The sequence below is a fragment of the Phocoena sinus genome, chromosome 4, assembly GCF_008692025.1.
Source record: "Phocoena sinus isolate mPhoSin1 chromosome 4, mPhoSin1.pri, whole genome shotgun sequence".
NCBI classification, from domain to species: domain Eukaryota; kingdom Metazoa; phylum Chordata; class Mammalia; order Artiodactyla; family Phocoenidae; genus Phocoena; species Phocoena sinus.
The window spans coordinates 60,139,941-60,162,237 of NC_045766.1; the positions used below are offsets into that span (position 1 = coordinate 60,139,941).

At 37.8% G+C, this 22,297-nt stretch overlaps 1 protein-coding gene across 1 annotated transcript in view; it reads left to right on the forward strand.

Annotated features, from left to right (window-relative positions):
• ATP11B (ATPase phospholipid transporting 11B (putative)) overlaps nucleotides 1-22,297 on the forward strand; it is a 126,832-nt gene that overhangs the window by 56,103 nt on the left and 48,432 nt on the right. The window contains 8 exon segments of the mRNA XM_032630197.1: nucleotides 268-465; nucleotides 9,294-9,536; nucleotides 10,569-10,744; nucleotides 11,224-11,292; nucleotides 12,618-12,691; nucleotides 12,765-12,868; nucleotides 15,692-15,873; nucleotides 17,361-17,564. Of these exon segments, the coding sequence (XP_032486088.1) occupies nucleotides 268-465; nucleotides 9,294-9,536; nucleotides 10,569-10,744; nucleotides 11,224-11,292; nucleotides 12,618-12,691; nucleotides 12,765-12,868; nucleotides 15,692-15,873; nucleotides 17,361-17,564 (1,250 nt within the window).

Sequence of the window (22,297 nt, forward strand, 5' to 3'; positions counted from 1 at the left end):
TCAGTCACACCAGGCTTTTCTGGTAGCTTCTAAAAAGTAACAAATTAAGTGATTTGGTTCTAACCTTTCTTCTTTTAATTTGTTCAAGATTCTAATGAGCAATAAAATAACCAAAGGAAATCTGTTAAAAAGACAATTCAGTAAATGAATTTCATTTCATGAGACTTATCTGCTTCAGAATATAGTTGATGGTCTGTTGAGATATGAAACTATCCGATAATTTCCTTCATATTTTTGTCTTATCAAGCAATCATTTTTTTCCCCTAGATTCTGAAATTTATTTCAGACTTCCTTGCTTTTTTGGTACTCTACAATTTCATCATTCCAATTTCATTATATGTGACAGTTGAAATGCAGAAATTTCTTGGATCATTTTTTATTGGCTGGGATCTTGATCTCTATCATGAAGAATCAGATCAGAAAGCTCAAGTCAATACTTCTGATCTGAATGAAGAACTTGGACAGGTAAAAATGATCCGTTTTTTTTCTAATTTGTTATTTTTATCAAAATAATAAGTGTACAAAGACTAATAAAACTAAATATTACAAGGCTTATACCAAAAAACAGCCCCACTTTCTTTGCTCCACACCTAATTTCTTGTTTCCCATTTTGAAATCTTAAGCTGTTTTTTTCATTACTTAGCACTGTATTTCTATATAGTATTCTTTCTTGATTTTTAAATTTGAGACATTATTTACTATGGAATCTAAACATATAATACTACACTACTCCTTCCACACGCATACCCAGACATATACCAACTTTGCCTCCCCATGACACCCCAGTATTGTTAAATCACAATTTGGTATTTAATAAATATTCATTTACATTATTAGGACTGTTTTGGTATTATTTACTAATTCCTTGTTCTCTTTGCTCTGTAATACTATACTTACATTTTTCTTTCTTATGTATTTTGGTTTTGCTGGAGTTAATTGCTCTGTTTTTTATTTGCTTAATTTTCATTTACCACAAACAAATCTCTGACAAGTATATGAACCATCTCTCCACGTGTTCAAACACACCAGGTGATCTAGGATTTCCTTTCTCTTGTTATCTCACTCACTTTCTGTTTTGAAGCCTTTTATTTTTCTGCTTCAATTTGGACTTCTTTCTAGGCCTGCTTCTCTGCTGTCACCGTGGACTTGCTTTTCCATCACCCTAGAACTTCCTTTGTCTCCCACCCGTTTTGGATTTCCTGTCTTCTGGATCCCATGTCTTCCCACCTGTTGATTATTCTCTTATTTTGGTGGAACACATCTCCTAATAACTTCTTGAAAAAGGATGCATAACAGGGAAATACTTTGAAACTTCGCACGTCTGAAAATATCTTTATTCCCTTCTTACACTTGATTAGTAATTTAGCTGGGTAGGGACTTCACTGGCGGTCCAGTGGTAAGGGATCTGCCTTGCAGTGCAGGGGACGTGGCTTTGATCCCTGGTCAGGGAACTAAGATCCCACATGCCGCAGGGCAACTAAGATCCCACGTGCAGCAACTACTGAGCTCGCACACTCCAGCGAGGAGCCCGTGCACTCCAACGAGGAGCCCGCACACCGTAATGAAAGATCCCACGTGCCTCAACGAGGATCCCATGTGCTGCAGATAAGACCCAACACAACCAAAACATAAAATAAAATATTGATAAAATAAATAAATAATAAACAAATCTTAAAAAAAAATAATTTATCTGGGTAACACATCCCAGGATGGAAATTATTTTTCCTCAAAATTTCAAAAGCATTTCTTCATTTATTTCTAGCTTCCAGTGTTTTTTTGAGAAATCCAATGCCATTCTGATTCTCAGTTCTTTATGTGTGATCTGTTGTTTTATCTCTGGAAGTGTTTAGTGTTTTAGGATCTTCCCTTTATTCAATGAATCTGAAATTTTCTGATGATATACCTTGGTGTGAGTCTTTTTTTTTTCTTTCATTGGGCAATAAACTCTGTGAGCCCTTTTTGCCTGGAAACACAAGTCCTTCAGTTTTAGGAATTTTTCTTATATTATTTCTTTGGTAAAGTGTCTTTTTATGTTTTATGGGATTTTCTTTTGAAATTTATTATTTTGGATGTCAGATCATTTATCTTGACTCTGATTTCTTTGACTTTCAATTTTAATTTCTCTGTTTTTATAATCTTTCTGGGAGAATTCATGAACTTTATCTTTCCACCTATCTTTTTTTTTTGCATTGTTTTTTATACTGCAGGTTCTTATTAGTCATCAGTTTTATACACATCAGTGTATACATGTCAATCCCAATCGCCCAATTCAGCACAACACCATCCCCACCATCCCCCATGGCGGTTTTCCTCACTTGGTGTCCATATGTCTGTTCTCTACATCTGTGTCTCAACTTCTGCCCTGCAAACTGGCTCATCTGTACCATTTTTCTAGGTTTCACGTACATGCATTTATATATGATCTTTGTTTTTCTCTTTCTGACTTACTTCACTCTGTATGACACTCTCTAGATCTGTCCACGTCTCAACAAATGACTCAATTTCGTTCCTTCTTATGGCTCAGTAATATTCCATTGTATATATGTACCACATCTTCTTTATCCATTCATCTGTCGATGGGCATTTAGGTTGCTTCCATGACTTGGCTATTGTAAATAGTGCTGCAGTGAACATTGGGGTGCATGTGTCTTTTTGAATTATGGTTTTCTCTGGGTATATACCCAGTAGTGGGATTGCTGGATCATATGGTAAATCTATTTTTACTTTTTTAAGGAACCTCCATACTGTTCTCCATAGTGGCTGTATCAATTTACATTCCCACCAACAGTGCAAGAGGGTTCCATTTTCTCCACACCCTCTCCAGCATTTGTTGTTTGTAGATTTTCTGATGATGCCCATTCTAACTGGTGTGAAGTGATACCTCATTGAAGTTTTGATTTGCATTTCTCTAATAATTAGTGATGTTGAGCAGCTTTTCATGTGCTGCTTGGCCATCTGCATGTCTTCTTTGGAGAAATGTCTATTTAAGTCTTCTGCCCATTTTTGGATTGGGTTGTTTGTTTCTTTAATATTGAGCTGCATGAGCTGTTTATATATTTTGGGGATTAATCCTTTGTCTGTTGATTTGTTTGCAAATATTTTCTCCCATTCTGAGGGTTGTCTTTTCGTATTTATAGTTTCCTTTGCTGTGCAGAAGCTTTGAAGTTTCATTAGGTCCCATTTGTTTATTTTTGTTTTTATTTCCATTACTCTAGGAGGTGGATCAAAAAAGATCTTGCTGTGATTTATGTCCAAGAGTGTTCTTCCTATGTTTTTCTCTAAGAGTTTTATAGTGTCGGGTCTTACATTTACGTCTCGAATCCATTTTGAGTTTATTTTTGTGTATGGTGTTAGGAAATGTTCTAATTTCATTCTTTTACATGTAGCTGTCCAGTTTTCCCAGCACCCCTTACTGAAGAGACTGTCTTTTCTCCATCGTATATCTTTGCCTCCTTTGTCATAGATTAGTTGACCATAGTTGCGTGGGTTTATCTCTGGGCTTTCTGTCGTGTTCCATTGATCTGTATTTCTGTTTTTGTGCCAGTACGTATTGTCTTGATTACTGTAGCTTTGTAGTATAGTCTGAGGTCAGGGAGTCTGATTCCTCCAGCTCCGTTTTTTCCCCTCAAGACTGCTTTGGCTATTCGGGGTCTTTTGTGTCTCCATACAAATTTTAAGATGATTTGTTCTAGTTCTGTAAAAAGTGCCATTGGTAATTTGATAGGGATTGCATTGAATCTGTAGATTGCTTTGGGTAGTATAGTCATTTTCACTATTGATTCTTCCAGTCCAAGAACATGCTATATCTCTCCATCTGTTGGTATCATCTTTAATTTCTTTCATCAGTGTCTTATAGTTTTCTGTATACAGGTCTTTTGTCTCCCTAGGTAGGTTTACTCCTAGGTATTTTATTCTTTTTGTTGCAGTGGTAAATGGGGGTGTTTCCATAATTTCTCTTTCAGATTTTTCATCATTAGTGTATACGAATGCAAGAGATTTCTGTGCATTAATTTCTATCCTGCAACTTTACCAAATTTATTGATGAGCTCTAGTATTTTTCTGGTGGCATTTTTAGGATTCTGTATTTATAGTATCATGTCATCTGCAGACAGTGACAGTTTTACTTCTTCTTTTCCAATTTGTATTCCTTTTATTTCTTTTTCTTCTCTGATTGCCATGGTTAGGACTTCCAAAACTATGTTGCATAATAGTGGTGAGAGTGGACATCCTTGTCTTGTTCTTGATCTTAGAGGAAATGCTTTCGGTTTTTCACCATTGAGAATGATGTTTGCTGTGGGTTTGTCATATATGGCCTTTATTATGTTGAGGTAGGTTCCCTCTATGCCCACTTTCGGGAGAGTTTTTATCATAAATGGGTGTTGAATTTTGTCAAAAGCTTTTTCTGCATCTACTGAAATGATCATATGGTTTTTGTTCTTCAATTTGTTAATATGGTGTATCCCATTGATTGATTTGCATATATTGAAGGATCCTTGCATCCCTGGGATAAATCCCACGTGATCGTGGTGTATGATCCTTTTAATGTGTTGTTGGATTCTGTTTGCTGGTATTTTGTTGAGGATTTTTGCATCTATATTCATCAGTGATATTGGTCTGTAATTTTCTTTTTTTGTGGTATCTTTGTCTGGTTTTTTGTATCAGGGTGATGGTGGCCTCGTAGAATGAGTTTGGGAGTGCTCCTTCCTCTGCAGTTTTTTGGAAAAGTATGAGAAGGATGGATGTTAACTCTTCTCTAAACGTTTGATAGAATTCACCTGTGAAGCCATCTGGTCCTGGACTTTGGTTTGTTGGAAGATTTTTTTTTTTTTTTTTTCCGGTACGTGGGCCTCTCACTGTTGTGGCCTCTCCCATTGCAGAGCGCAGGCTCAGCAGCCATAGCTCACAGTCCCAGCTGCTCTGTGGCATGGGATCTTCCCGGACCGGGGCACGAACCCTTATCCCCTGCATCGGCAGGTGGACTCTCAACCACTGTGCCATCAGGGAAGCCTATGTTGGAAGATTTTTAATCACAGTTTCAATTTCATTACTTGTGATTGGTCTGTTCATATTTTCTATTTCTTCCTGGTTCAGTCTTGGAAGGTTATACCTTTCTAAGAATTAGTCCATTTCTTCCAGGTTCTCCATTTTATTGGCATAGAGTTGCTTGTAGTAGTCTCTTAGGATGCTTTGTATTTCTGCGGTGTCTGTTGTAACTTCTCCTTTTTCATTTCTAATTTTATTGATTTGAGTCCTCTCCCTCTTTTTCTTGATGAGTCTGGCTAATGGTTTATCAATTTTGTTTATCTTCTCAAAGAACCAGCTTTTAGTTTTATTGGATCTTTGCTGTTGTTTTCTTTGTTTCTATTTCATTTATTTCTGCTCTGATTTTTATGATTTCTTTCCTTCTGCTAACTCTGGGTTTTGTTTGTTCTTCTTTCTCTAGTTCCTTTGGGTGTAAGGTTAGATTGTTTACTTGAGATTTTTCTTGTTTCTTGAGGTTGGCTTGTATAGCTATAAACTTTCTTCTTAGAACTGCTTTTGCTGCATCCCAAAGGTTTTGGATCGTCGTGTTTTCATTGTCATTTGTCTGTAGGTATTTTTTGATTTCCTCTTTGATTTCTTCAGTGATCTCTTGGTTATTTAGTAACGTATTGTTTAGCCTCCATGTGTTTGTGTTTTTTAGGTTTTTTTCTCCTGTAATTCATTTCTAATCTCATAGTGTTGTGGTCAGAAAAGATGCTTGATATGATTTCAATTTTCTTAAATTTACTGAGGCTTGATTTGTGACCCAAGGTATGATCTATCCTGGAGAATGTTCGTGCGCACTTGAGAAGAAAGTGTAATCTGCTGTTTTTGGATGGAATGTCCTATAAATATCAATTAATGCTATCTGGTCTTTTGTGTCATTTAAAGCTTCTGCTTCCTTATTTATTTTCATTTTGGATCATCTGCCCATTGGTGTAAGTGAGGTGTTAAAGTCCCCCACTATTATTGTGTTGCTGTCGATTTTCTCTTTTATAGCTGTTACAAGTTGCCATATATATTGAGGTGCTCCTATGTTGGGTGCATATATATTTATAATGTTATATCTTCTTCTTGGATCGATACCTTGATCATTACGTAGTGTCCTTCCTTGTCTCTTGTAACATTATTTTAAAGTCTATTTCATCTGATATGAGTATTGCTATACCAGCTTTCTTTTGGTTTCCATTTGCATGGAATATCTTTTTACATCCCCTCACTTTCAGTCTGTATATGTCCCTAGGTCTGAAGTGCGTCTCTTGTAGACAGGCATGTATATGGGTCTTGTTTTGTATCCATTCAGCAAGCCTGTGTCTTTTGGTTGGAGCATTGAATCCATTCACGTTTAAGGTAATTATCGATATGTATGTTCCTCTGACCATTTTCTGCATTGTTTTGGGTTTGGTTTTGTAGGTCCTTTTCTTCTCTTTTGTTTCCCACTTAGAGAAGTTCCTTTAGCATTTGTTGTAGAGCTGGTTTGGTGGTGCTGAATTGTCTTAGCTTTTGCTTATTTGTAAAGCTTTTGATTTCTCCATCGAATCTGAATGAGATCCTTGCTGGGTAGAGTAATCTTGGCTGTAGGTTCTTCCCTTTCATCATTTGAAGCAGATCATGCCACTCCCTACTGGCTTGTAGAGTTTCTGCTGAGAAATCAGCTGTTAACCTTATGGGAGTTCCCTTGTATGTTATTTGTCATTTTTCCCTAGCTGCTTTCAATAATTTTTCTTTGTCCTTAATTTTTGCCAATTTGATTACTATGTGTCTCGGCATGTTTCTCCTTGGGTTTATCCTGTATGGGACTTGCTGCGCTTCCTGGACTCGGGTGGCTATTTCCTTTCCAATGTTAGGGAAGTTTTCAACTATAATCTCTTCAAATATTTTATCTGGTCCTTTCTCTCTCTCTTTTCCTTCTGGGACCCCTATGATGCGAATGTTGTTGCGTTTAATGTTGTCCCAGAGATCTCTTAGGCTGTCTTCATTTCTTTTCATTCTTTTTTCTTTAGTTCTGTTCCGCAGCAGTGAATTCCACCATTCTGTCTTCAGGTCACTTATCCATTCTTCTGCCTCAGTTATTCTGCTGTTGAATCCTTCTGGTGTAGTTTTCATTGTCAGTTATTGTATTGTTCATCTCTGTTTGTTTGTTCTTTAATTCTTCTAGGTCTTTGTTAAACATTTCTTGCATCTTCTCGATCTTTGCCTCCATTCTTTTTCTAAGGTCCTGGATCATCTTCACTATCATTATTCTGAAATTTTTTTTGGAAGGTTGCCTATCTCCACTTCACTTAGTTGTTTTTCTGGGATTTTATCTTATTCCTTCATCTTGTATATAGCCCTCTGCCTTTTCATCTTGTCTGTCTTTCTGTGAATGTGGTTTTTTTCCACAGGCTGCAGGACTGTAGTTCTTCTTGCTTCTGCCGTCTGTCCTCTGGTTCCACCTATCTTTTGATTTCTTTTATTGTAATGTTTTTAATTTCTAATATCCTAGTATATCTGAATGGTCTTTTTTTTCTTTTTTTTTTTTTTGGCCACACAGCTTGCGGGATCTCAGTTCCCCTACCAGGGATCCAACCCATGTCCCCACAGTGGAAACGCAGAGTCCTAACCACTGCACAGCCAGGGAATTCCCAGAATGGTTGTCTTTTAATTACATCTTATTCTTGTTTCTTGAATATAATCTGTTCTTTCACCTCTTTGAGGATATTAATGACAGTTTCTTTAAAGCCTTCTGCTAGTTGCATTTTCTCAGTTTTTTCCTAGTTCCTTTCTCAGTACATCAGTTCTGCTGTAATGTGACATATGCATTCCTAAAATCACTGTGCTATGCAAAATTACTTAGTAAAAACCACAGGGCTGGGCTTCCCTGGTGGTGCAGTGGTTGGGAGTCTGCCTGCTGATGCAGGGGACATGGGTTCGTGCCCCGGTCCGGGAAGATCCCACATGCCGCAGAGTGGCTGGGCCCGTGAGCCATGGCTGCTGAGCCTGCCCGTCCGTAAGCCTGTGCTCTGCAACGGGAGAGGCCACAACGGTGAGAGGCCCGCGTACCGCAAGAAAAAAAACAAAAAAAACCCACACAGGGCTTATGGGAAAATGGAATTGGGATACAACAAAAACTTTATCAGTAACACATTTAAAATAAAAAAATAAGGGCTTCCCTGGTGGCGCAGTGGTTAGGGGTCCGCCTGCCAATGCAGGGGCGCAGGTTCATGCCCCGGTCTGGGAGGATCCCACATGCTGCAGAGCGGTTGGGCCCGTGAGCCATGGCCGCTGAGCCTGCGCGTCTGGAGCCTGTGTTCCATAACGGGAGAGGCCACAGCGGTGAGAGCCCTGCTTACCGCAAAAAACAAAAAAAAAGATAAGAACCTAATGACAACAGGACTTGCTAAATTATTAAGAAATACATTAATACTACAATAAATATGGCACTTTATCTTGAAAATGACCTGAAGTTTGCTTGTGAAAGTGGCCATCAGAAGTATTGCAATTTGTGTGTTATTGTGAAGTATTGGAAGGAAGGTTATCTGAAAACAGAAGGAAAGTATGATACCAGATGTGAATGGTTATGGCTCATAACATACATGGTGACCTGAAGTAGCTGCTAGCTGTTTGAGGTTTGTATATTTCATGTATGCTGGATGCAGTTTTCTGTGTTCACCTAGTGTTTCTCACAGATGAAACTGTTCATAATCAAACGCAAAGTTCATATTATGCTCAAATTGTTCCCTTATATATCAGTCTCATTGTAATAAGTTCTTGTGTTTTCAAGACAGTGTTATCGTGGAACTGCCTGTCATTTGTTTTAGACTCTCTTTGCCTTTTCATGTAAGGGGATATCCTCAAATGAATGCTAATCTTTGGTTTTCTTTACAAGTCCAAAAGTTTTCCCTAGAAAAGCCTGGCAGCCCGGCTGTTTTTGGGGGGTATCCCCAAATATCAGTATTGACTTTTCCTCAGTTTACCCAGAGAGAATAACTGCAGTTCGTATTTCTCCTGCTTGTTCAGCAGAAATTATCAGTCAGCTCTATAGATGAACATGAACCTAAAGATGCCACAGACTTCAAAGAGTATATAGATTTTAAATATTTTGTATTACCCTGTTTTGTTTCTGTGGCATCTTTAATTATTTGCTTGTGCTCAGATTATAAATAAGACTCTTAACATGAGTATATCAACGTTAATAGGTAAACAACTTCAGCAGCCAGAGTACAAAGTTTTTTTGTTTAACATAATGCCCTGAACATAAAGGTTTGTTTTCTTTTGTTTTCTATTTCTAGGTCGAGTATGTGTTTACAGACAAAACTGGTACACTGACCGAAAACGAGATGCAGTTTCGGGAATGTTCAATTAATGGTATAAAATACCAAGAAATCAATGGTAGACTTGTATCTGAAGGACCAACACCAGACTCTTCAGATGGAAACTTATCTTATCTTAGTAGTTTATCCCATCTTAACAACTTATCCCATCTTGCAACCAGTTCCTCTTTTAGAACCAGTCCTGAAAATGAAACTGAACTAGTAAGCAATTTTTAAGTTAATAAATAGGAGTTTCATTTGAAATAGTAATTCTTTGTTAGTTGGTGGGTTGTAGGAGAAAAAGTTTAAGTGTTAGTGGGGCGAGGAATATACATTTGAAATGTTTATCCTTTGATTCAGCACTGAAAATTTATAGTCATAAGCCAGTTTGTCACTTAATATGCATCTACTTTAGGGAGGGAGGCTCAAGAGGAAGGGGATATGGGGACATGTGTATACATATGGCTGATTCGCTTTGTTGTGCAACAGAAAGTAACACAGTATTGTGAAGCAATTATACTCCAATAAAGATCTATTAAAAATAAATAAATAAATAAAATGTTCCACTAAAAAAATATATATAGGGCTTCCCTGATGGCGCAGTGGTTGCGAGTCCGCCTGCTGATGCAGGGGATGTGGGTTTGTGCCCCGGTCTGGGAAGATCCCACATGCCGCGGAGCGGCTGGGCCCGTGAGCCGTGGCCGCTGAGCCTGCGCGTCTGGAGCCTATGCTCCACAACGGGAGAGGCCACAACAGTGAGAGGTCCGCGTACTGCAACAAAAAAAAAAGAAAAAAAAATATATATATATATACGCATATATATATGTATATATATATATGCATCTACTTTAGTTCTCTGGGTATTTAAACGGGACTAAGTTAAAGAAAGCCCTTTCTGCCTTGAAATAAAGAAGACTTTGCTAAGGAATAGAGCTTAATAGAGTTTTTGAGATCTCAGTTCTTCCACAAAAGAGTTTTCACCTTTACTTGCAATTTGTTTATGCCTCCTAAAAATATACTCAGATGTTGAAGGGTCATAAGCAAATGTGACATTTTACTCTTGGGATTCAGAAGCAACCAACTATTATTTATGCAATTCAGAATTGTAGCACTCTTGTTCTACATCTTAGTTTATCAAATTATGAGCTGTATTTATTGGCATTTTTTAGAATTTTGTTTCTGGTTTCCTACATGTTCCTACATGTTATTTGGTATTGGTATATTTTATTATGAATATTAATTATGTTTCTACAGATTAAAGAACATGATCTCTTCTTTAAAGCAGTCAGTCTCTGTCACACTGTGCAGATTAGCAGTGTTCAGACTGATGGAATTGGTGATGGTCCCTGGCAAGCCAACCTTGCACCCTCCCAGTTGGAGTACTATGCATCTTCACCAGATGAAAAGGCTCTCGTGGAAGCTGCTGCAAGGTAGTTTAAGTTTAATTTTCAAATCTTCAGAAAAATACCTTTTAAATGAAAATGTGAAAATACAAGAACATAATTTTAAATTCTCAGACAAAATTCAGAAACATAAAGGTATTTTATTTTTACACTTTTTTTTACACATAAAGGTATTTTATGTATATTTATACATAAAAGTATTTTAAATGAGAATTTGAAATGTCATTAATTTTGTTGTCAGGCTTACATTAAGTCACATTTTGAAGAGATCTCTTAAAAGTCTGGTTACTGTGAAATATGAACAATATAATTTGTGAGAAATACTTGTGTATGTATTGTTTTGGATCTACTCTCATCCTTCAAGTTCTTAAAAATAATCATACTCAAAGGAAATAACTTTAAAATACATCTTAAACTTATAAATGATTTTATTCAAGTTAGTTATATTGTGAATTATAAAATATCATCCTTTAAATCTTATATTTCTTTCTCCTTTTATTCCCTAGATTCGGCATTGTATTTATTGGCCATTCTGGAGAAACTATGGAAGTTAAAACACTTGGAAAACTGGAACGGTAATCTTTTTCTATATTGTAATTTTCTATATATTAAGTGTTTACTATAGAACAGGAATTGGTAAACTATGACCCAGAAACCAGATCTGGCCTACAGCCTGCAAACTAAATTACATTTTTAAAGTGTTTTCCAAAGCAAAAAAATATGCAGCAGAGATCATATATGGTCTTCAAAGCCTAAAGTATTTACTGTCTGGACCCTTACAGGAAAAGTTTACTGACACCTGCTCTAGAATGATGTCAGTATTACATTGTATCTCATCATGGTAGTAACAGTATAATACTCTGAAACTTTCATCTGTATTTTAGCTTAATGGTTCTTGAATTTACTTATGTGTTTATTTTTACACATTCTTAGGATAATGAGTTTTGTAAATTTCTACTCACTAAATAAAAACTTCCTTATCTTTCCTATGATTTTTATCTTTCAAACATTAAGGAACTGTCGTATTATTTCCAGTATTTCCTCTGTTTGATAAATTAGTCCATTCTTATCACATTCATATCTTTTGTGGTTTTATCATTTCTGATCATATCTCAGCTCCACTTGTGCTTTTCCAGACTATGCTTTTCTGAACTAAATAGTGCCCAGTCTTTGGCTACTTTTATCTGGGAGCCTGTCTAGCTCATTTTATCAACTTATAAACCATTCTACTCAGTGTTTTTCTTTGAGATGTGCCAAAACATTCCATATGTACATCATTGTATAAATTCATCTAGAAGACTTTTCAATCCACACCTGACCCATCCACACAAATTCTTTTACAGCTCCCTAGAGAGGCCTTTGTGTCCCCCGACTGCACACACATGCCCTGTTGTAGGTTCAGAATCACTGCTGTAATGAGCCTCTGTTACTAATGTGAGTGTTCGTATTTCTCAGGTGTGTTTAGACAGAAAAAAGAGTTGAGAATCAGTCACCTTTTTTAGTGAGGAAAAACATGAAGCTGGGCAGATATGTATCCCATTCTTTGCTGTGCCATTCACATGCTTATTTGACTTAAGGCAAATGAGTGTATCTTTCTGAGTTTAATAGTCCTCACCTGTAAAATGAGATAAGACCTACCTCCTTTGGTTCTCATGGGTATTAAATGGTATAAGGTATGTAAAGTATGTGGCATTTGGTAAGTACTTAATAAATGTCAGTTCCTTCTTTTTCTGTCTTATGTTATTAATGACTCATAATCCGTCATCTTGAAAAATGTAACTGAGATTAATTTCTTGTTCTGAATTAACCATTTTATCTTTTATAGGGATTCTTTCCAAATATTCACTTAATATTACTCAAAAAAGTACAGATTTTGTCTTTCTTATTTTTTCTTCCTTAGGTACAAACTGCTTCATATTCTGGAATTTGATTCAGATCGTAGAAGAATGAGTGTAATTGTTCAGGCACCTTCAGGTAACCAATTTAAATGTTCATGAATTTTTAGTTATGTAATACTAAGAACTTGATAACTCATTTTTCTTTTTAGGTGAGAAACTTCTATTTGTTAAAGGAGCCGAATCATCAGTTCTCCCGGAATGTATAGGTGGAGAAATAGAAAAAACAAGAATTCATGTAGATGAATTTGCTTTGGTAAGTGCAAATTTCTCTAATTTAAAAACCGCTAAAATATATATATATATGAAAGATTTGGGGTTTCATTTTTGCATTAGTATTTTATCAAAAATTATAGAAACTATGCAGTTCTGTTACATTATATGTTGGCTCCTCATTCGTTGGTTAAAATTTGACCTTTTTTAACCTGCTAAAATATGTCTTTGCACCTAGTACAGCCAGAGTACTTATGGCTACAAGGACCACTCAGATTGCTATATTAAAAAGGGAGGGACTTCCCTGGCAGTCCAGTGGTTAAGACTCCGTGCTTCCATTGCAGGGGGCATGGGTTCCATCCCTGGTCGGGGGATTAAGATCCTGCATGCTGTGCAGCATGACCCCCCCACCAAAAAAAAAAGAGACGTACAGAAATCCCAAGTATGTGTAGAAACTGGAACCCTGATACATTGCCGATGGGAATATAAATGATATGGCCACTTCCAAAAATAGTTTCACAATTCCTCATAGAACATAGAGTAATATAGAGTTACTATATACTTGGTAATTTCACTCCTAGGTATACATCCAAGAGAATTGAAAACATACATCTACACAGAAACTTGTACTTAGCAGCTTTATTCCTAATAGCCAAAAAAATGGAAACACCCAAATGTCCATCAACTGATGTGTCATATCCATATATGATATGTGTCATATCCATATAACAAAATGTTATTTGGCCATTAAAAGGAATGAAATACTGATATATGCTACATCCTGGATGAACTTTGAAAAGATTGCTAAGTGAAAGAAGCCAGTCACAAAAGGCCACGTGTTCCATTTATATGAAATACCCAGAAAAGACAGATTCATAGAGCCAGAAAGCATATTAGTGGTTGCCAGGAGCTGGAGAAAGGGGGGAAAGGGAAGTGTCTGCTAATGAATATGGAATTCCTTTTGGGGGTGATACAAATGTTCTGGAATTAGATAGTAATAACAGTTGCACGACTTTGTGAGTACACTAAAGACCACTGAATTGTACTTCTTAAAGTGAATTATGGTACGTGAATTATGTCCCTCTTAATAAAAGAATAGGAAAATCTTACAAAAACAAAGTGCCACAATTCATGTGAAGAGGAAACTTATTAAGCAGCTCCGTCTCAGTCTTAGAACCTCATGATCTCTCATTTCTGCATTTCTATAAATGCTGCCCACCTGCCTCCTTTACTTACTTATGGTTTCTTTTCTCCCATTACTTTCTATTTGTTTATGGTATAGTTCATCTACCACGCTGTAATATCCATAAGAACAAAGGCATTGCTCTACTTTTTTGGGGGGGGGGGGCGGGGACTGCGGTGGGTCCTCGTTGCTGCCTGTGGGCTTTCTCTAGTTGTGGCGAGCGGGGGACGCTACTCTTCATTGCGGTGCATGGGCTTCTCGTTGCAGTGGCTTCTCTTGTTGCAGAGCACCGGCTCTAGGCATGCAGGCTTCAGTAGTTGCAACATGTGGTCTCAGTAGTTGCGGAATGTGAGATCAGTAGTTGTGGTACACGGGCTTAGTTGCTCCATGGCAAGCAACATCCTAGGAAGATGTGGGATCTTCCTGGATCAGGGATCGAACCCATGTCCTCTGCATTGACAGGCAGATTCTTAACCACTGCACCATCAGGGAAGTCCTATTCTACTTTTCTGTCATTTTAATCCAGAAAAATGCTGGCACGTAGTTGGCACTCAATAAATGTTTGTTGTGGAATTAATTAATTTAGTAACTCTCATAGTCTCTTAACTGTTATTTAAGAGAAGCAGGTGTTTATAGGTGTAGGTCATTTGTAAATCAAGGAATGACAACATTTAGAAATCTGCTAAGTAGTGTCATATAGTATTTTAAAACCTTCCCTTTCTGAGTCCTACTATTAGAACATTTATTTTGGGTTTTTCTGAGGAAAATGTGTTGCAAGAAAAAGAACTTTTGTAAGCTTTCAGATTTAGATACCAACTTTCAAATATTAACACCATAAGAAAAGTTTACACCTGGTAGAATCAGATAATCAAATATATATTCCTAAGTTTTGTGAAATTCCAATTCACCAGTGAAGGTATAATGATACAATTTAAAATCATTCATTCAGTGGCTCTAGAAAGTATTGGTTGGTTGATAATGACCACTTTACAGGCTTCTTTATTTGAAATGTGAATTTGTCATATCATGAACCCTCAGGAAATTATAGTCCCCTTTGCTTAAAAAGTTCTTTTAAAGTAGATAAAAGTGGGGACTTCCCTGCCAGTCCAGTGGTTAAGACTTCACCTTCCAATGCAGGTTCAATCCCTGCTAGGGAAGATCCCACATGCCTTGCGGCCAAAAAAACACATAAAACAGAAGCCGTATTGTAACAAATTCGATAAAGACTTTAAAAAAAATTGTCTAAAAAAAATAAATAGATAAAAGTGGAGTTGTAGTGGTTAAAACAGGAGAGAAGAACCTGGGGCTGCCTCTCTCTTGACAATCCTAAAGGTACCATTATAGAACTTTTTGGCTTTCCTGGTAAAACATATTTAAAATCACAGGTAGATCGTCTTTATGATCCTGTCTAGGCTCTATAATGTTCTACAATTCAATGACCTTAATTTTTTTGACCAACTGTTTAAGAACTCATCAAAAATTGCAAGAGCTATGATAATATGTGTCCCATAACTCAGATAACTAGGGTTTTGTGACAGTTTATTTCCTATCACTAGATGATAGTACTTTTTAAATTATTTATAGTTGAATTTTGGTAATGGGGTCCTCAGTTTATTTCAATGACTTCTTAATTCCCCATTAGTTATCTTTGTTCAATTTTTGTCTTTAATTTTCCTATTTTAGAAAGGACTAAGAACTCTGTGTATGGCCTATAGAGAGTTTACACCTAAAGAGTATGAGGAAATAGATAGACATTTATTTGAAGCCAGGACTGCCTTGCAGCAACGGGAAGAGAAATTGGCAGATGTCTTCCAGTTCATAGAGAAAGACCTGATATTACTGGGAGCTACAGCAGTAGAAGACAAGTAAGTATCAGACAAATAGGCAATATCATTTTTCTCTCATAAGAATTTTTCTAGCCAAGTGTTTCTAATTTATGACAAATTCTATTTTTTAACATTTTATACTTAATATATTTAAAATCAAAATAGAGAATTAAAGCCTTAATTTTTCCCAGTCCATATATATAATTTTTGTTCTAGCCAGCTATCTGAAATAGTTGAAAGAATCCAGCCATGTATAGTTTTGCCTGTAGTCTGGAGTTTTTAGACTATTCCTCAGTGTTCCATACAAAGATTTTAAGCTCCTGCTTAATTCTCCAGCCTCACCTCTTACCACTGCCCCCTTCCACTTTACATTTCAACAGTACCAAACTGTCTAGTTCTCTGAACGACAACTATAGTTAAAAGTGTTCTATTTTGTGCCTTTTTTCGTTGGCAAGGCTGTGCTTTCTGCCTGGATCATTCTTCCCTTATCCATCTGTGAATACCTATTCATAAACCATAGTTCATATATCACCCCCACTCCAGGAAGACCTTTCCTAACCCCTAATGTATTAAAAATTCTCTTGTTTGGAAAGCCTCCATGTTTTATAGGTAGTTCTGTTGTAGTAGTTTTGTAGGCAGTATATTATTTGTTGAAGACTTTCTCCTCTGTTAGCCTGTGAATTCCTTGAGGTCTACTTATTCTTTGCCTTTGTTCCCAGCATCTCTCTCCATGTGTGTTTCCCAGTTGAATTAAATTGAATTCTACAAATTAAGCCTATTGTTAGGTTTTTCTCTACCTCCTAGATCTAAAGGTGCTTGCATTTTTTAAAATCTAGGGTTTCATTTACTTTTCAGTTGTCCTCATGAGATTTATGAGACTCCCTGAGGTTATATGTAGACCATTATTGTCCACAGTCTGAATTTTGAACTAATGAGGTAAGAGATTTTCTTGCCGAAAAAGGAGAAAATCTTCTAATTGGAAATTTAAGACTTTCTAAGAAAATGAGTTTATGAAGACTATATAGTTAGTTGGTTCTATAAAAATCAGCTTTGAAGATACACTCTTAAAGTATGAAGTTGTAGATTTTACATTTAAGTTTACATAGTGCTCCAACATATCAATACCCTGTGAGCTTCAAAAGACCAAATACATTTATAGTAGTATTATCAGTAACCAAAATGAAGGGAAGGAAACTTTACAATTGTGAGAATGCACAAATGTTCTCATTAAGGCAGTATTGACCCAAGCGATCATTTAGTATCTGTCACCTAAAATGCCTCACAACTCTGGAATTCCCATTGTGACAAACATGTGTTAGCACACAGTTGTAGATTTTATATTAGCCAGGTGGTCACTAATTTGGTTATTCCTATTTTTTCCCTAATGGAAAAAAAATTCAATTATATTACTATACTATAACATCCCTAGGTTAAGGAGTTCGGAATTACCTTACTTTACTTTGTGGTTCATACTTTAAATACAGTCAAAAAAATGTTCTCTACTACTAATTTTGTTTTATTTTCAGACTACAAGATAAAGTTCGAGAAACTATTGAAGCATTGAGAATGGCTGGTATCAAAGTATGGGTACTTACTGGAGATAAACATGAAACAGCTGTTAGTGTGAGTTTGTCATGTGGACATTTTCACAGAACCATGAACATCCTTGAACTTATAAACCAGACGTCAGACAGTGAATGTGCTGAAAAGTTGAGGCAGCTTGCCAGAAGGTAAGAATATAATTATCTGTATCATGGAGTTCAGGGGCCAGCAAGCTATGGCCCATGGGCCCAAATATGGCCCACTGCCTTTTTTACAGCCCATGAGCTCAAAATAATTTTTACATTTTTTAATGGATGAAAAAGAAGTCAAAGAAGAGTAATATTTCATGGTGTGAAAATTACATGAAATTAAAAGTTTGGTGTCTGTAAATAAAGTTTTATTGGAACAGAGCCACATTTGTTCATTTACACATCATCAGTGAAGGCTTTTGCGCTGTAACAGCACAGTTGAGTAATTGAGACAGAGACCTTATAAAGCACCTTTCTCATTTCTCACTGCTGCTTGATACACTACAAATCACAGTGACACAATTATAACTTGTTAATGTTTTCCGTGCCACACATTTTGCCATATGACATTTTAGTATATTTTTATTATCAGTATTTAACCATCATGTCCAAACATGAAAAGAAAAATGGATTTTTAATATCACACTCTTAAAGCATAGTGGAGTGTTGATTATTATCAAATTAGGTGGCAAAGCATTGCGTTTATTATTCAGTGATAATATGCTTTAATATACTGCCTGTTTGAAAAGACATAATCAAAAATGAAATACAAAATCTCATTACAGATGGTTCTTTTGCAATAAAATGTAAAGTCTCATTACAGATCAGCATTAACAGATGGACATGTGCAATTGATTTTGATGATAGGAAACATGAACTTTGAACCCCAATTAATCAAAATTAATTGGAGTTCTTCCCCCTGCAAAATAAAAAGGTTTCTGTTCTCCTCGTTAGTAGACTTCTATTATTTTAAAAATTGTACTTAATTTTTTTTTTTTTCGGGAAAAGAAAAGATTTATTACTTGCAGCAAGTAAGGAGAACACTGGGGATCTTTCCTAAAATAGTGTCTCCCCCAAACAGCAAACTTGGGGAAGTTTTAAGTTAAGGGTACATGCATATTCATGAAGGGGCTTGAGCAGAGGAGAATTCAGCATAGAATTGGGGCCACGATTGATAGAGTCCAAGCTTTAGTTGATTGAAGTCATGTGGGTCAACATCATCATTCCATCCTCCACCTGGGTGCGGGCCTTAGTTCCCGCAGAACTCAGAAGACTGGCCTCCGGACTTAATGAAGCTCGGGTTCTTGATGTCTCATCACAGAAAGAATTCAGTGAGAGACAAAGTGATAGATAAGAAGTGGATTTATTTAGGGAGAAACACTCCACAGACAGTGTGGACCCTCTCAGAAGGTGAGCGAGTCCCTTAATTATTACATTTTTTACTTAAAATTTTTTTGGCAAAATTTGTTTCCTCTTTTGTAGCATAAGTACCTACATAATATCCTCAATTTAGCCTCATGGCCCACAAAACTTAAAATCAAAATGTTTACTTCTAACGCTTTACAGAAAACATTTGCCAACCACTGATGAGGTTCACATGACCAAACAGGGAAATTAATCTGCATTTTACTGTTCAAAGATAATTTCATAGGTATTTATGCTCTTAATGCGTTCTCTTTTTCTCTAAATCTGCTTTTTAGGTAAATCAACTTTATTTAGGAGCCCCCATTTAACACAGTCAGTTGTTTGTACAATAAATTAGGAGTGCTTCAGTGTAAGCATCAGGGTTGCTTGTATGTAGCCATCTAAGATATTCTACAGGTACCTGTCTTTGCAGTCTTGTAATATTAATGCAGAAAAACAAATACGAAAAGACAGTGCCACAGTTGTCAATGTACATTCAGTGCTTGATTTACATTTGTTATGCAGAGATTGATGTGATACTAAACTCTGGATTTCATCAGAGAAAAACTTACTTAAGGAATGTTTTAAAGAGACAGTACTGCTCGCAGAAGGGTCTTTGCTTGAGCTCAAAAAGGTGATTAATTTAGGTAATTATACTACAGTTTTGGAGCAGTGCCAACACTATTGTGATTGCTTAAACATTTAAGTATCATAATGTCAAGAACTCCCTAAAACATACAAACTATTTTCTCAGAATCATTTACTTCTTAAATATTACTCCTGATTTTAAAAATAGTAAATGTTCATTTAAAAAATACTGAAAATGGTAAAGAAGATATGGTTAATAACATAATACAGCCATCTAAAGATAATTATTACTTGTATTTTAGAATTTTTTTAAGTCTTCTGTATATGTACTTTTAGTGAGTCTGTTAAGATCATGGGTATTGTTCATTTACCTTTTTGTACAAAAGCTGTATTATAAAGTGAAGGTTATACCTTAAAATGAATTTTAGGCTTGCTGTGTGAAACTTACGTTTTAGAGATACCATCTTTTTGGTGGAGTACATTTTCTTTTCTTTTTTTCCTTTGGCCATGCTGTAGGGCGCGGCCGGATAGCCATTACGCATGCACTACGCATGCACTAAGTATGCCGCTAGGGCGTATGCACCTAATATGCTAATCAGGTTTTGAAGCAGTGGCCTATCCAAAGTCCGGCTTGCGAAATGCGATAACCATACGGACGAATCAGGGACTTACACGAGTCCTTAAGCCCTTATATAAGCAGACAGGCTCGAGCGTGCGGGGTCTTCCTTCCATCCGCCCGAAACCAAGCTGTACTCCAATAAAGTGTGATGCGAGAAGAATCTAGCGTGTGGTGATTCGTCATTCTGCTGGTCAGAAGCGGCTCGCCGCAAGTGGTGCCGAAACCCGGGAACCTGCGCGCCCCGCATGGAGGACCGATTCAGAACTCGACACACGGAGTGAACCGCCGTTAAGTAGTCCAGTTTAGGTATGTTTTTGCTGCAATAGAGCCCGAGATTTTTATTTTCGCTTTCGTTCTCTTCGTAGCTGTCGCACTTTTTGTCTGCGTGTGGCTACGGTGCCATCAGCCCGACCGAGTGTGTCTCCCCTGGCCATTAGATAGGTCAGAGATCTTCCCGCTTTAGCAAGTTGTTCATATATGAGAGTGAACTATGGGGAATAGTTCATCCGCGGAACCAACCGTTGGATTCCATGAGCCCATCCAAGCCCTTCTGAACGATCGAGGACTTAAGATTTCACATAAAACTATTAGTAAACTGTTGCAGGATATTGATGGTGCCGCCCCATGGTTTGCGGTGTCTGGAAGCCTGACTGTTCCATCTTGGGAAAAACTGGGGAAGGACTTGGCTGATCGTCACAAAATGGGGGAGCTCTCTCGAGGCACGTTTCCGTTATGGAGAATGATACATTCGTGCTTAAGAGAAGGGAAATGCGAAGATATTGTACAGATGGGCCGTAAAGCTCTTAGCATACATCAAGATAGTGCGTCAGAAAGTGAAAATATAGGGACTACGGTAGATAGGCCTAAGAATCCTAGGAAAAAGAGAGAAAAACAAATAGAAAAATCGGATGCAACGCCAGGATTGTATCCACTTTTAGATGAATTTAAAGCGCTTTATTTGTCTCAAGATGAGTTGAATCCCAAGGAGGAGGCGGATCTGGAAGAAGCAACTGCCGAATATGAAAGAGGACGATATGGCAGTTCCCCATGTGCTCGTCCGCCATTTTGTGCCTCTGCGGGTGCTCGTCCGCCATTTTGTGCTTCTGCTAAATCAAAAGCTTTAACATGTACTCAGACTTCCGCTTTTATTGCTAGCGCCCCCCCTGGCGCTGCGGTTCGGGAACCGCCAAAGTGTACATTCATACCCAGAGAAGTCTGGTCTCAGGTACCCACAGCTTTTCCGGTGTTTGAAGACCCAGCCACGCGTCAAAGATATTATGAGATGGTGGATTATAAAATACTTAAGGATCTTGCAGAGGCTGCCAGGGGATATTTAAGCAGAAGTTGAATATCCTGCAGCTGAATGCAACCAGAGTGGATCCAGTGACTCTTGGAGAATTTACCGCATGGCTAGCTAGAGCATTTTCCTTTTTTAAGGAATGGGTGGGTGTGGGACTGTTCGCAGCCTGCTGTTTGTTTGGGATAGTGTTGTGTCTCTGGTTGGTCTGTCGTATTCGCATTCGAACCCGGCGAGATAGGATAATGCTCACTCAGGCGCTTGTGGCCATCAGTGAAGGCGAGTCCCCCGCAGCCTGGCTCTCCACCCTAAAAAACATATGATCGCCCTTGCACAGAGGGGCCTTGCCGCCATTGCACCTCTATAGGGGATCGGCCCTAGGGGCTGCCTCTGCACGGAGAGGTCTCGTTACCATTGCACCTCCATGAGGAGCCCATGCCACGTGAAGACAGCCCTTGCACCCTGCAGTTCGATTGCGAGCATTGCACGCAGGAGGGTGTCTGCGAATGCAAGCGGAAACTACCGGTACACCGTGTACATACCCCGGTATGAGCACTGGTACAGGTCAATGTCCGCTGCAATGGTCGAAAAGAAAAAAGGGGGAGATGTAGGGCGCGGCCGGATAGCCATTACGCATGCACTAAGTATGCCGCTAGGGCGTATGCACCTAATATGCTAATCAGGTTTTGAAGCAGTGGCCTATCCAAAGTCCGGCTTGCGAAATGCGATAACCATACGGACGAATCAGGGACTTACACGAGTCCTTAAGCCCTTATATAAGCAGACAGGCTCGAGCGTACGGGGTCTTCCTTCCATCCGCCCGAAACCAAGCTGTACTCCAATAAAGTGTGATGCGAGAAGAATCTAGCGTGTGGTGATTCGTCATTCTGCTGGTCAGAAGCGGCTCGCCGCACCATGCCATGAGGCTTGTGGGATGTTAGCTCCCCGACCAGAGGTTGAACCTGGGCCCTCAGCAGTGGGAGC